Source organism: Emys orbicularis, chromosome 24 (genome assembly GCF_028017835.1).
Source record: "Emys orbicularis isolate rEmyOrb1 chromosome 24, rEmyOrb1.hap1, whole genome shotgun sequence".
Lineage (NCBI taxonomy): Eukaryota > Metazoa > Chordata > Testudines > Emydidae > Emys > Emys orbicularis.
The window spans coordinates 1,201,041-1,215,791 of NC_088706.1; the positions used below are offsets into that span (position 1 = coordinate 1,201,041).

The window sequence follows — 14,751 nt, forward strand, 5'->3', positions numbered from 1 at the left end:
TCTGAAATCCATCAACCCCTCTGAAGGGGCTTATTGCCCCTTGCTCTTAACGTTTATAAACTAGCCACAAAACCTCAGGATTGATTTACAGCCTTACTGCAGCAGCTGCTGAGGGGTCTGAGAGGAGTGAAGTGGTGGCAGAATAAGCTGAGTGAGAGTGGGAAAGACACAGGAGCGTAGGAAGTATGGTCTATTTTTAGGACAAGGCTGGCATATCACATATTTATCAAAGTCACAGTTCCAGATGCCTCACATGAGCAAAGGGTGCTGAAGGGCTGAGTTAAAATTAACTCCTCCAGCTGACAACTAACATGGACTGTGCGCAGGAACCAGAAGGGCTGAGACTTCGGGCAGAACCAGTTCCCGACACCATTCTTGAGATTGGACAGAGACTTTTCCAGGTCAATCGTGGTGCATTATCTCTCCATAGTCGCTATTTTGAGGCCATGTTTTTTGGGGGCACTAGAGAGAGCTCCGAACACCACATAGTGATCAGAGGAGTAGATGCAGAGACTTTCCAAGCGCTTCTCGAGTTCACTCGCACAGCCAAGGTGCTCATAACTCTGCACAATGTCACCCGCCTGCTGGAAACAGCCGACTTCCTCCAGTTTGAGAGAGTGAAAAGGATGTGTGAGAAGTTCCTGGAGAGGGAGCTGCACGTTTCCAACTGTCTGAGCCTGATGGCCTATGCCCAATGCTTTGCCTGTCCAGAGCTTCATGCATCAGCTCTCAGCGTGGCTCTCACGCACTGGACGGAAGTGACTTCTCAGGAAGAATTTAAGAAGCTTCCCAAAGAAATGTTGTTGCAGCTCCTGCAAAACAATGACCTCTTTGTTCCCCGAGAGGATGTCGTTTTTGATACTGTGATGAAATGGATAATGCAGGACCCAGCATCTAGGGAGGAGGCCTTCTTGGACTTGGTGGGGCAGGTCAGGGTAACCTTCCTGAGTCTTTCCTTCCTTGATATCTTGGTGAAACAAAGCAAAAGCCCTGGAGAGAAGGATACCTCTGCCAGGCTGCTAAAGAAATTAGACAGCTGCCCTCCGCTCAGATGGAGGAACATGGAGCTGTCTCCTTGCACCAGCAGGAGCTATGAGACCCTATATGTTCTGGGAGGGAAGCATGATAAGGAGCAGCAAGAATTGTTTCAGTTTCAACCTAAATCTGGCACCTGGCATCTTTGCTCCCCGCTGCAGCGCAGGAACCTCATCCAGTATGCAGTGGCAGCAGTAGGTAACTCTCCCTGAGATGCATGTGTACTCAGAACTCTTTGCAACAAATAGTGCAGGTGGCACCTAGCAAGAACTGGGCAAACTCAGAGGAAGTCAGGGTTTGGAGCCTTGATTGCCGTGGGCTCAGATTCTCCCCCCATTAAACCATCAGTGCTGTTAGTGACTTAACTCAGACCTAAAGTTCTCTTTGGTTCAAAGACCTGTTAGTCCTGGTGGCTTGGCTGTAAGGGGTTTGTATGGGGACTTGACTGAAAAAAGGAAATATTCATTCTTTCTGAATGTGATGACCATGGGGCATAAACATTAAAGCTATGACTCTACTCCCACTTACATCAGTTGTGCAGAGTAACTATTGTATAGCTTCCTTCTTAGGGCCAGAGCCCTCTCTGTCACAGTGATGATCTTCAGAATTAACTGCACGGACCTGACTGTGTTACACTGAGTGCATTACTCTTACGGGAGAGTCACTATATTCCGTTAGTCTGACACATCTGAGCAAATACTGAAACAAATGTTGTAAACTGGTGTGACGTTTAGTGCAAATTAAAGGGCAGATTAGCTCTGTCTATCTTTGCAGCCATTTTGTGATGGCTTTAGGGTGATCAAGTTGTAATGGGATGAATACCTGTGGAATGCACATTTTAAGCTTAGTACTCTATAGAAAACCTTATTTTAAGAAGCAACAGAGGGTCCTGTGGCACCTTTAAGACTAACAGAAGTATTGGGAGCATAAGCTTTCGTGGGTAAGAACCTCACTTCTTCAGATGACTTGCATCTGAAGAAGTGAGGTTCTTACCCACGAAAGCTTATGCTCCCAATACTTCTGTTAGTCTTAAAGGTGCCACAGGACCCTCTGTTGCTTTTTACAGATTCAGACTAACACGGCTACCCCTCTGATACTTATTTTAAGAGTTAGCTTCCTCCTATCAGGGAAGAGAAACAAGGCCATCTGACTTACATGACCAATCACAATGCAGGCAATGCAGCTAAATTTCAAATACCGAGTGTCAAATATTTGCAGCAAACTGTTCATGTCTCATCCATATTAGAAGCTGAAGGAGAGATTAAGACTCCAGTCCTGCACTCTGATCTACACGGGCAGACCCCATACCTACCTGGAACCCCATTGATTCCAAGGAGAACTTGCTCAGGTGCAAGGGACTCCACACAGATCAGACTGCAGGAAGGAAGCCTAAATGTGCAAATTGCTTGAGGGGAAGTGGGCAGCAGGATATGCATGAGGATGGCTGAGAGATGCCTCTGCCTGACACTTCTTTCCATTCTATCCCCAGGGAACTTCCTTTTTGTGACGGGAGGTTATTTCCGAGATGAGTTTGTGTGGTACAGCGTGGACTGGGTGTTGATCTATAATTGCTGGGACAACAACTGGCTGGAAGGGCCTGCTATGAAGCAGTCTCGCAACAGTCATTGTGCCGTAGGGGCTGGGCTCTATCTGTACGTGCTTGGAGGGAGCACAGATGAGGGCATAATCCCAGATGTGGAGCGCCTGGCATTAATGGACTCACAATGGCAAAGCATGAGCCCCATGGTTCAGCCTGTGGAGAGAGCAGGTGCAGTCAGTGTGGGGACCAGGCTTTACGTGGTCTGTGGCCTGGATGAAAAGGGAGATGTGTATGGTGGAGTGCAGAGACTGGACATGGAGAAGGATGTTTGGGATGTCATCTCCTTCTCACCACTTCCCAGGTGAGGAACTCTGCTCTGGGATGTGACTCCCTGAAAAAGATTTCACGGGGATTTCATTGAAGTCAATGGCAAAACTCCTACCGACTTCAGTAGCGCCGAATTTCACCTCTGGTTGGTCTGGTATGATCCATCTGATCATGCTGGTTTCTGTTTGTAACCTGTATCTCTTCAAGCTGTTCCATCTCTTGAAGGGATAAGGTGATGTCCAGGATAGCACTTAGATTGGCCCCTATTTTCTAGGGTCGCAACTGTTCCTCTTTTTAAAAGACAGAATTAACTTTATTATTGTTCATACTATTCTGACCTCCTTGTAAAGCACTCGCAGATGAAAAGTGCTATATAAGAACTAGGTATTATTGATTGATTTTATTTATGAATTTCTGTTACAGTGACACCAGAGGCTGCACTCAGATCAAGCCTCAATGTGCAGGGTGGAGCTCAAACCTATAGTAAGAGGCAACCTCTGCCCTAAAGAGCGTACACTTAATTTAACTCCAGATGCACCAAGTGAGAGTTACAAACAAATGTGTGGAGGGAGCAGGAAAGAGGGGGCATGAGTCAGACACATCTGCTTCTGCCCAGAACAGTGCATGCAGTTTGCTGAGGGTTTATTTACTTCTCTATTTAGAGATAAACATACCAGTAGTAGAAGTTCCAGCTCAGCCCCCCGTCCATTGTTGTCTGGCTCTCAAATTAGTGTGAGTCAGAATCAATATAAAAGGGACAATGCCAAGATGAAAATCACATCACAAAGATTTGCAAAGTAAAGAATCGCACAGGATTTAGTTCAAGGGTCCTCAGACATTTCATTGGCTGCCTTGACAGTATTTTAACAGATTCTCTTGTGGACACATCCTCAATTCACCATCCTGTGAAACATGTCCCCTCCCATTCATGGGTCCATACATTTCATGGCCAGAAGGGACCACTATGGTCGTGTAGTCTGTCCTCCTGCATTGCATAGGCCAGACAACCTCACCACTTCTCCTCATATCTAATCCAGCAACTTTTAGCTGAGCTACAGCATAGCTTTTAGAATGACAGCCAATCCTGATTTAAAGACTAGAAGTAATGGAGGATTTACAACACCCCTTACTGACTTGTTCCAATGGTTATTCATTCATTGTTAAAGTAGGCATCTTATTTCAGTTAGAACTTTGCTAACTTCAGGCAATGGCTTGTGATTGAATTAGAGCATATTTAATAGAAAGATTGATCTTGTCTTCATTTAAAAGCTTTAAATGAAGGCGAATTGACCACATCCCTTGCTAATCTGTTCCAATGGTTAATTACACTCACTATTAAAAATGTGCATCTTATTTCCAATTAGAATGTTGCTGACTTCAACTTCCAGCCATTGGATCTTATGTCTTTCTGCTAGACTAAAGAGCCATCTAGTATCAGACGTCTTCTCTTTGTATAAGCCCTCGCTAGATTGTAATTAAATCACATAATCACTTTCTCTTTCATAAATTAAATAGACGGAGCTCTTTTGAGTCTCTGAGTGTAAGGAGTATTTTCCAGACCTTGAATAATTCTTGTAGCTCTGCTCTAACCCTTTCCAATTTGTCAACATCGTATGTAAAGTATGGGCACCAGAACTAGACACAGTATCCAGTAATGATCTCACCAGTACCATATGCAGAGGTAATACCACCTCCATATTCCTCATCAATATTCCCTTGTTTATATACCTAATGATTGCATTAGCTCTTTTAGCTGTACTATTGCACTGGGAGTTCATGTTAAGTTGATTATTTATAATGACCCCTAAATCCTTCTTGCAATTACTGCTTTCCAGAACAGTTCCCCATCCTAGAAGTATGGTCCACATCCTTTGTTCCTAAATGTATGACATTGCATTTAGCTATAATTAAAACATATATTCTTTAATTGCATCCAGCCAACCAACCGATCCAGACTGCTGTGTATCAGTGACCTGTCTTCATTGTCATGAACACACTCTCTGTAAGCTTGCTTGCAAGACAATCCTGTTGCCTTCATACATCAGCAAGTTGGTAGCCATATCAATGGATAATCATTCTTGCACTATGCTAATCTGGGTGTCCTTCAGTAGATCTTTTGGCACCAAACATAACTCAGGGTCCTTACGCTGTTCTTGTTAAATGTCCTCACAAGAGCAGGCAGAGTCTATTCTAATTGCCCTCACCAGCTGAGCGCATCTGCAACCATATTTTGCTATCCAGGTTTATGGTGAACTGTGAGTGTATATCCAGACAGTTTGTGAATCCATCTGCACAGGCATCCTTCTGGGTGGTGCTTCATAAGGAGCTGTTACCCAGGGTTTTTTAAACCCAAAGCTTTAGGTGACTACTTTTCGCGAGGCGGTATCAGGAAATAAATTAATGAAGACGCAGCATGTCTGTCTGCTACATGCATAAATCATGCAAAGGGCTTGTCTTCACTTAATGGCGGATCGACGCGGGGCAATCGATGCATCGGTGGTCGATTTAACGTGTCTAGTGAAGACCCGCTAAATCGACCACAGATCACTCTCCCGTCAACTCCTGTACTCCACCTGAACGAGAAGCACAAGGGGAGTTGGTGGGAGAGCGTGTCTAGTCGACATCGCGTAGTGTGGACCCTGCGGTAAGCAGATCTAAGTACGTCGACTTCAGTAGCTGAAGTTGCGTAACTTAGATCCATCTCCCCACATAGTGTAGACAAGGCCAAAGTTAAGTGCTTTTACTTAAAGCCTTTACTTTTATTTTAGTCTTCAGCACTTTTACAGGAATGCCTTTACTTAAAGCTTTTGCTTTGTTTAATCTTAAGGGCATACAAACACAGTAGGTTACAGCATTATCCCACAAGTCCGGAGTGGTTTTTGAGTATTTTAACAGCAGAGTTTTGGTGGCCAGCCTTCCGTCTGCTGCTGGAGATTTTTTTAACGTGTTCACAAAGCAATCTGCCTGTCTCCGACCCTTAATTTTTTTTATACGTAGAAAGTTACAAAGATATGTTAATCAAAAGTGTTATATAGCTGACCAAACAAAATCAACTGTTGGGCAAAAAGCAGGTGTTACACAAACATGTTACTAAAAAAAAAAATGGTTAAACAAGCAGTTTGGAGCTGTTAGGCTGGCAGCTATATTTTCCCATAATGACAGTTTTAAAATATATTCAGACTTCCTGTTTTTTACAGACACTTATCCTTGCGTATTAGGGACGACAGAGTCAGGCTAACTTCTGGTGATTGTCTTAACCCCTCCCTCCCAGCTTCGCCTTAGTAATGCTAAGTTCCTGCAAAGGCCTACTAAATGCAATAAGGAGAATAATTGATAGCCCATTTTAAAATTGGCAGTGACTTGGGCTCCTGGCTGGTTGCTGAAAATGTTCCTCATCAGAGCCACTGCAGGGCACTGTGCCCTGTGTACACTGTGAAGTCTGAGTATGGAAGATAGGCCTTGAAGGCCTCCACACTAGACACTCCATTTCTGTAGCCAAATCCTTGATTTCCCTCTCATTTAATTTGTGACCTCCAAAATCCACCAGTCTGCACCTACCGAGCTCATCAATTTGTTTAAGTGCAAATCCCACAGCAAACTTTGAGGCATCACAGGTTACAAGGAATGGATGGGATGGATCTGAGAAGTTAAGCACAGCATGGTTTAGAAGTCCTTTCAGTGACTCAGATGGTTTTTGGTGTTGCTCTGTCCAGGCAAAGTTGTTCTTAATTAGCTGGTATTAGCTGGTAGCTTAATTAATGGCGCTGCTGCCCATGCTGCAAAATTTTGTACAAATCTTTGTAGAATCCACAGAGGACTACAAATGGTTGAATCACCTCTTCCTGATTTGTTGCAACCTTCCAGTCCTTTGTAACATTCAGTTTCCAAGGTGGGGGCTCCTCACTGACTATATGTCCTGGGAAGGTGTTGTGTCTCCTTGTAAACTGATACTTGTTTCCCAAAAATTTAAACCCTGACTCCTTACAAAGCTTTAGGATCCTTTCCATTTCTACCAGATGTTCCTTCCATGTTTTGTGGGAACAAATGAAGTCATCTAGGTATGTTAGTATGTCTTCAATTATCAAAACTTGGGTTAGACCATTGGCTACCCTCTGAAATGTCCTTGATGCATTTATGAGTCTGAAAGGTGTTCTGCAGAACTGAAACACTCACTAGGGTATCACAAAGGCAGTTTTTTCTCTATGCTCAGGTGCCCCTTTAATCTGATGACAAAGGTTGAAATTTACCCCTGTGCAGGGCCAGCAAAAAGCTGATGCACTGGTGTGAAGGCCTCATGCTGTCCTCTGCACAAGTGAATTTCATTCCAAGAGCAGATCTGTTGAGAAAGATTGTAAAAACAGCCCCAAGTTGCTGTTTTGGACAATCACCGCACTTTAAAATATGATCACCAAAGGCAGGCATTATTTCGATTGTTTACTTTTTTACTTTCACTGGACTTGGACAGTGACACTAGACTGCTCAGTTTCTAGACAGTTTCACTATCTAGTGCTCTTGCCCTAGCATTTCGCTCTTGTTTGGAGCTGCAGGGGGATATTTAAATGCAAAATAAAAGCAGTATTCATTGAATTAAAGAAGAAAAGATAGGCAATTGCTATTAAATCCCAGGCCCTAAACTACCTGACAGTGTCCCGGGAAAGATTAATAACTATTTAAAGGAGTCAAGTATCAGAGGGGTAGCCGTGTTAGTCTGTATCTGTAAAAAGCGACAAAGAGTCCTGTGGCACCTTATAGACTAACAGATGTATTGGAGCATAAGCTTTCATGGGTGAATACCCACTTTGTCAGACGTATGTCTGACCTCTGATATTTAAAGAAGGTGATTTTCCCCCGAAGTGGATGGTTGTTATTGAAAGCTAAAGAGTAGCAACATTTCAGTTAACTTCTGATGCAAGTAAAGCAGAGAGTTGATTAGTAAGAATATTGCAGAGAGGGCCTGAGATCTTCACTCACCATCATCAAACTGAGTTATTCTCAGCATCTATACAAATTGTTCAATGGTTTTCCATTTAGAGGAAACTGGATGCATGCTGGGGGTGCTGACCTTTCTCTTTGTGTCCTGCTGAGATCACCAGTTTTCCTTCTCCCTAGGTATGACCTCTGTGTTACAGCTCTGAATGGAGCACTCTACACCATAGGAGGAGGAGCCTTTCGCTTTGATATGGACACAGATGAATGGACCCAAGTGGATGAAGAGTGCCTGACTCAGAAATTCTTCATGGGATGCAGCACTGCGAATGGCCAAATTTATCTCCTGGGACAGAGGAAGGGGAACATGGCTGTCCCCAACATGGTGCTCTTTGACCCTTACACTGACACATGTCAGGTGGTAGATAGCAAACTCCCTTGCCCCGTTCCTATTTATGGGTGTGTCTCTATACGAAGATTTGACACATGAGCTTAAGCAAGGCTGGACCCAGGTCACCATACAGAAAGGGAGTCCAGTGTGTTAACACTTACAAGGGCTGATATTTATTGTCTGTAGAACTTGTAGAATCTTGAAAACATCATTTATTCCTCTCCTGATTTTGTCTTTTTCAGTTTGGCAAATGCTGGTGTCCTTTGTCCTCAAGGAGCCAACAGGCAATGGAAGATTTGCTCCTTTCTTTATCAAGACATCTCCACTGGTGTCAGCATGATTCCATGAAAACATTTGTTAGCAAACTCACTAACTTGGCCTCCGCAGCAGCAGCAGAAGGAATAACAGCATTGCAGGGTCAGTCAGAAACATGGCTGTTGGTTTTTTGTTTGTTGTTTTGATTTTACCAAGTGACAGGACAGCAGCTTCTCAAATGCTGAAGAGCACTCCAGGCAGCAGCAGGTGGAAGGCATCTGTCCAAAGAAAACCAAATTTCAGTCATTGAAAATTGATTCTTTTATTTTCAGCCCATAGGGATGACAGTACCTAAAATGCAAACAGAGCCATGACTATAAAGACCTGAGCTACTTCATGCTTCACTCCTCTGGGTTCCTAAGGAGCCTGGGCAGGGCCCTGATTATATTGGAAGGAAAAGAGCAAGCATATGGTAGGATTTAAACTGATTCTTTATTCAAGCCAATGCCCTCATCACCTCTGTGCTGACTCAGCTCCATGTGTAAAGTGTCACTCAGGTTTTAGGTAGCACCTAGGGAACCCTGTTCAGAGCTGCTGTTGATGGCTATGGAGATAGTTCTACAAATGACAAGAGGCCATCGGCTAGCAAATAGGAGTTGAGCCACATTCACTTTGCGCTGTTCTAATCTTATGGTGCTCAGTCAGGGGATGAAATCCTGGCCATTGATGTCAATGAAATTTTGCAGTTAGCTACAATGAGGCCAAGATTTCACCCAGGATGGGTACATCGTCCCTCCCCGCTGCAACATTTCAGTTCATTATTATGCATGAGGCTGCTTGCTTCACAGCTGGGTGACATTTTCTGACTGAAACTGTTTCTCTGCAAAAAATGATTTGGTGTCACGGAAATGTTTCAATAATTTGTGAGACAAGGTGGGTGAGGTAATATCAACAATTTGTGTTAGTTTCACCGAAGTTTTCATTTTGAAAATAAAGCTAACAAACTCCAAACAAGTAAAAACATTTTGTTTTGACATTTTCAAAACAAAATATTTAAATTTTTTAATTCAAAATAACTTTTTGTTACAAAATTTCCTTCAATTGTAGTTTTAAAAAAGTTTTATAAAAATGCTCAAAATCAAAGTGAAATGTTTTGTCTGAGGCCAAATGATTTTTTTACCCTCTCAATTTGCCAGAAGTATCAAAAAATTGTTTTTGGGTCAATTCAACATGATTTTAAAAAATTGGAACTGCCACCAAACCAAAAAATCAGTTATTTGCCCAGCTCTGTTGGCGACATGTATAACGAGAGAAATAAGACCTAATTCCTAGTCATGTTTGAAAATTTACCTGCACTTTGCTTGTGCACCAGCTGCTCCCTGAGAGAGACACTCCAAAGATGGTAGTGTCAGAGCTTACAAATGATATCATTTATAGTGTTAAACATTATGATCTAGAGCTATGATGGATAGAAAATTAATTAGCCATAGAGCAACGCATGTGACTGTGCATGCAAGCAGACTTCAGATTGGCTGGGTAAAGTACAAAACCTTCCTTTCTGTATTCTGAATTGTGCTGTATTAATCTTTGGCTAGTAATCTTTGATTAAATAAATTCTGATTGAGATGGTTGTCTGACATCTTGTATTATCATTATTTTTAAAGTTCAACTATGTAACAATGGTTTGGAGGGTGGATATCAAAATGTGGTTCTTATCTTGGCTCTGCAATTGATTTCTGTTCAATTATGAGCAATTCATGATACATAGTTGAGTCTTATTGACCCCATTTGTACCTAAGGGCCCCAAATTGCGTTATATCCACTGAAAAGAAAAACTTTTTCACTAGGAGGGTGGTGAAGCACTGGAATGGATTACCTAGGGAGGTGGTGGAATCTCCTTCCTTAGAGGTTTTTAAGGCCTGGCTTGACAAAGCCCTGGCTGGGATGATTTAGTTGGGGATTGGTCCTGCTTTGATCACGGGGTGGGACTATATGACCACCTGAGGTCCCTTCCCAGGGCCGGCTCCAGGCACCAGCTGACCAAGCACGTGCTTGGGGCGGCACCTGAGAAGGGGCGGCCAATATTGGGGTGGCGGGGGGCGCTCGCGGTGTTTTGTTGTTTGGTTGTTGTTCAGCGGGGCGGCGCTCGAGGGTTTTTTCTTTTTTTTTTGGCCGGGTAGCGCGGGGGGTGTTTCGGCGGCGCGGCGCTGGGGGCGTGGGGGGGGGGATTCAGCAGCGCGGCCCAGTGCTCCGGGGGTTTGGGCGGGGCGGCGCGGCACTGGGGGGGGGGGGGTGCGGGGGTTTGGCCGGCCCGGCCTGGCGCGGCACTCGAGGGGGCGCCCGGGGTTTGGCCGGCCCAGCGCTCGGGGGGTTTGGGCGGCCCGGCGCGGCGCTCAGGGGGGCAGGGGTTTGGGTGGCACGGCGCTTCAGGGGTTTCAGCGGCCTGGCGCGGCGCTGGGGGGGCGGGGGTTTGGGTGGCCCGGTGCGGCGCTGGGGACGGGGGGTTCGGCGGCGCGGCGCTCTAAAAAGTTAGAGCCGGCCCTGTCCCTTCCAACCCTGATATTCTATGATTCTATTAAAAGCACAGATGCTAGAAGGCTGCAGACTCCAGCACCTGCACCAGCACCAGGACTTGCCTCATGCTACCATGTCCAGCAGCCAATGCAGCCACTGGACAGTGCTGGGAGGAGGTGGGTGATGGCTCATCGATGCACTCCTGGGATTGAAATGTGCATGGGCAGATGTTCCCTGTTCACTCAACCCCCATGCATCCATGGGAACAAGAGAACGGATACCCTGGCAATGGGCAATTCCACTACCTAGGAGATTGCACTGACTGGTCTCACTGTTAGTTTGCACTTTTCCTGACTATTACAATGGCTCACTTACGAGCAGGGCTGCCTGGTTTAGTTTTAATACATTATCATTTAACTAAGATTTTCGTTTTACACTTCGCTGCTGTACAGGTGCTTGGGAAGCAAGAAAGAGGCAGGAAGTTTTAATAAGCTTTTAAATTCTCTTAAAATCCCATCACAGCAATAGCAGATAGGTATGTGCACTACAACACTCACATTCCCCCATGAAGCAGCTGATATGGGACTCCATTCATAAAGAATTAATAGAGGGGAATGTAATTAATGCAAATCAACATGGGTTTATGGAAAATAGATCCTGTCAAACTAACTTGATACTTTTTTTGATGGGGTTACAAGTTGGGTGATAATGGTAATAGTGTTGACGTAATACATTTAGATTCTGTAAGCTGTTTGACTTGGTAGCACATGATATGTTGATTAAAAACTAGAATGATATAAAATTAACATGGCAAATACATTAAAAACACATTAAAAACTTGTGAACGGATAGGTCTCAAAATGTAATGATAAATAGGGAATCGTCATCAAGTGGGTGTGTTTCCAGTTGGGACCTCCAGGGATCAGCTATTTTACATTTTTATCAATGACTTGGAAGAAAACATAAAATCATCACTGATGAAGTTTGCAGATGACACAACAATTGGGAGGTGGTAAATAATGAAGAGGACAGGTCACTGGTTCAGAGCAATCTGGATCACTTGGTTAAACTGGGCTCAAGCAAACAATATGCTTTATAATGCAGCTATGTGTAAATGCATACATTTAGAAACAAAGAATGGAGGCCATACTTATGTGGTGGGAGACTCTATCCTGGGAAGCAGTGACATTAAAAAAGATTTGGGGGTCGGGATGAATAATCAGCTAAACATGAGCTTTCAAAGTGACACTGTGGCCAAAAGAGATGATGCAACCCTGGGATGCATAAACAGGAAACTCAAGTAGGAGTAAAGTGGTTATTTTATCTCTGTATTTGGCACTGCAGGAATACTCTGTCCAATTCTGGGGTACACAATTGAAGAAGGATGTTGGTAAATTGGAGAGGGTTCAGAGAAGCGCCATAACATGGGCAGTGGGTACCATAGGCTGGGGGAGGCCGTGCCTCCCCAAACAGCCAGGTGTGGCCCTGCTCATGCCCCGCCCCCAGCCCCCTCTTGCTTCCTGCTAGGTGTGCGCTGGCAGCTCCAGTCCCCCTGTGTGGTGACCCCGGCTTGGGCTGGGGCAACGCCGCCCGCACTCAGGGCTGCTGGAACAATTTGTATAGTGGGGGTACTGGGAGCCATTGAACCAAACTGTGGACCCTGTATATGATGGAAACCACTTCAAGCCAGGGGGTGCTGAGTACCCCCCGCACCCCTAGTTCCAGCACCTATGCCTGCCCTCCCGGCGCTCTGTGGCTGAGGGGGCTGCTGCCACATGTCACCCGTCCTTCCGGGTCTGGGGGTGCCTGTGGTCACACATCCTCCCACTACTCCAGAGCTGGGGGAGCTTCAGCCTCCCGGCACTCTGGGGATGCGGGGGTGGGGGAGTTGTGGCCATATGCCACCCACCCTCCCAGTGCTCCAGGGCTAGGGGGGCTAGCCTGGGGTGGGGGTGGGTGGCTGTGGTGGGGGGGCTCTGGGCTCCGGCGGGGAGCACGGAAAGGGGCAGGGTCTCGGGTGGAAGGGGCGGGTCTAGGGACTAGCCTCCCCCAGCTGGTGATTCACGAACCACCCATGAGCCACAAGAATGATTAAAGGATTAGAAAACATGCCTTATAGTGCTAGATTCAAGGAGCTCAATGTATTTAGGCTAACAAAGAGAACGTCAAGGGATGATGTGATTACACTCTGTATGTTGGGAATAAATATTTGTTAATGGGCTCTTCAATCTAGCAAAGAAAGATATAACATGATCTAGTGGCTGGAAGCTGAAGCTCGACAAATTCAGAATGGAAAGAAGTGTACATTTTTGACAGTGAGGATAATTAACCATTGGAACAATTTACGAAGGGTCATAATAATATATTGAGATGTACCTATCTCATAGAGCTGGAAGGGACCCTGAAAGGTTATTGAGTCCAGCCCCCTGCCTTCACTAGCAGGACCAAGTACTGATTTTTGCCCCAGATCCCTAAGTGGCCCCCTCAAGGATTGAACTCACAACCCTGGGTTTAGCAGGCCAATGCTCAAACCACTGAGATATCCCTCCCCTGAGGGAATCATGGTGGATTCTCCATCACTGACCATTTTAAAATCAAGGTTGGACGTTTTTCTGAAAGATCTGCTTGAAGGGTTATGTTGGGGCAGGTCTCTGGCCTGTGTTATCCTCAGGGATCAGACTAGGTGACCACAGCGGTCCATTCTTGCCTTGGAATATATGAATCTCCCAATGTGATGCAAGGTGGTTTGTGCACAAGGCATCCCTCCCTTCCCTTACTCTCCTGGACCCAGCCCCAGTGATGGCAGGTGCACTTTCTGGTTGCCTGTACTTGGTCTGCAAACAGCCGTATCTGAAACCCACTTCTGGTAGGGGACATGACCAAATGTGTCCTGGTGATTCTGCACCCCTGCAAAACTCTATGGGGGCCACTGAACTAGGGGCACAAGTTAGGGCTGTCCTGAAGTCTGTGGAGAGGTTCACACTGGCTCCCAGCAGTCTCTGTGTAGCAGATCACACACCTATGGTACTCTGAGGTGTCAATTCTCTCCTCTTACACTCATGCAGCCCCATAGAAGTTACAGAGGGCAGAGTGAGGATTTCCAATGGGCATCAGTAACTGAGGGCATTTCTAGCTGCCAGCTTCAGGAGAAGGAATCAAAACCCACCTCGCCTGAGAGAGGTAAGGGGTCCAGGGTAATGTGCTAAAATGATTTGACTACTTCTTGGAAGGGGAGACAATGAGTAGAGGCATAGGCGCCGACTCCGTGGCTGCTCTGGGGCTGGAGCACCCATGGGGAAAAATTAGTGGGTGCTCTGCACCCACCGGCAGCCAAGTTCCCCTCCCCCCCACCTCACCTCCTCCTCTGCCTCCTCCCCCCGCCCGAGCGTGCCGCATCCCCGCTCCTCCGCCTATCTCCCAGCGCTTCCCCCCGGCCACCACTAAACAGCAGTTTGGCCGCTCCGGGGGGGAGGGGCAGGAGCGGGAACATGGCGCGCTCAGGGGAGGAGGCAGGGTAGAGGCAGGGCCTGGGCGGGGATTTGAGGAAGGAGTCCGAATAGGGGCAGGGAGGGGGAGAAGTTGGGGTGGGGATTTTGGGGAAGGGGTGGAGTCAGGGTGGGGCCGGGGACAGAGGGGGGTCGAGCACCCACCGGCAGGAGCAGAAGTCGACGCCTATGAGTAGAGATGGGAAACTGCACCTTAACCACTAGATCCCTCACCTTTGGAGTTCTACAAGGCTCAATTCTTTCTTTGCTCCTGTTCA

General features: G+C 46.0%; 1 protein-coding gene across 1 annotated transcript; it reads left to right on the forward strand.

Moving 5' to 3' along the window:
* Positions 1–311: 311 nt before the first annotated feature.
* On the forward strand, positions 312–8,318 carry LOC135894003 (kelch-like protein 23). Its single transcript, XM_065421975.1, has 3 exons — positions 312–1,233; positions 2,525–2,936; positions 8,012–8,318. The coding sequence occupies exons 1-3, from the start codon at positions 312–314 to the stop codon at positions 8,316–8,318; spliced, it is 1,641 nt and encodes a 546-aa protein (XP_065278047.1).
* The last annotated feature ends 6,433 nt before the right edge of the window (positions 8,319–14,751 follow it).

Bases quoted from the DNA above. Each gene is read 5' to 3' on its own strand.
- LOC135894003 (XM_065421975.1), top strand. From the start codon at position 312: ATGGACTGTGCGCAGGAACCAGAAGGGCTGAGACTTCGGGCAGAACCA. The intron at 1,234-2,524 runs GTAACTCTCCCT...TTCTATCCCCAG, and splicing joins GTATGCAGTGGCAGCAGTAG to GGAACTTCCTTTTTGTGACG. The intron at 2,937-8,011 runs GTGAGGAACTCT...CCTTCTCCCTAG, and splicing joins TCCTTCTCACCACTTCCCAG to GTATGACCTCTGTGTTACAG.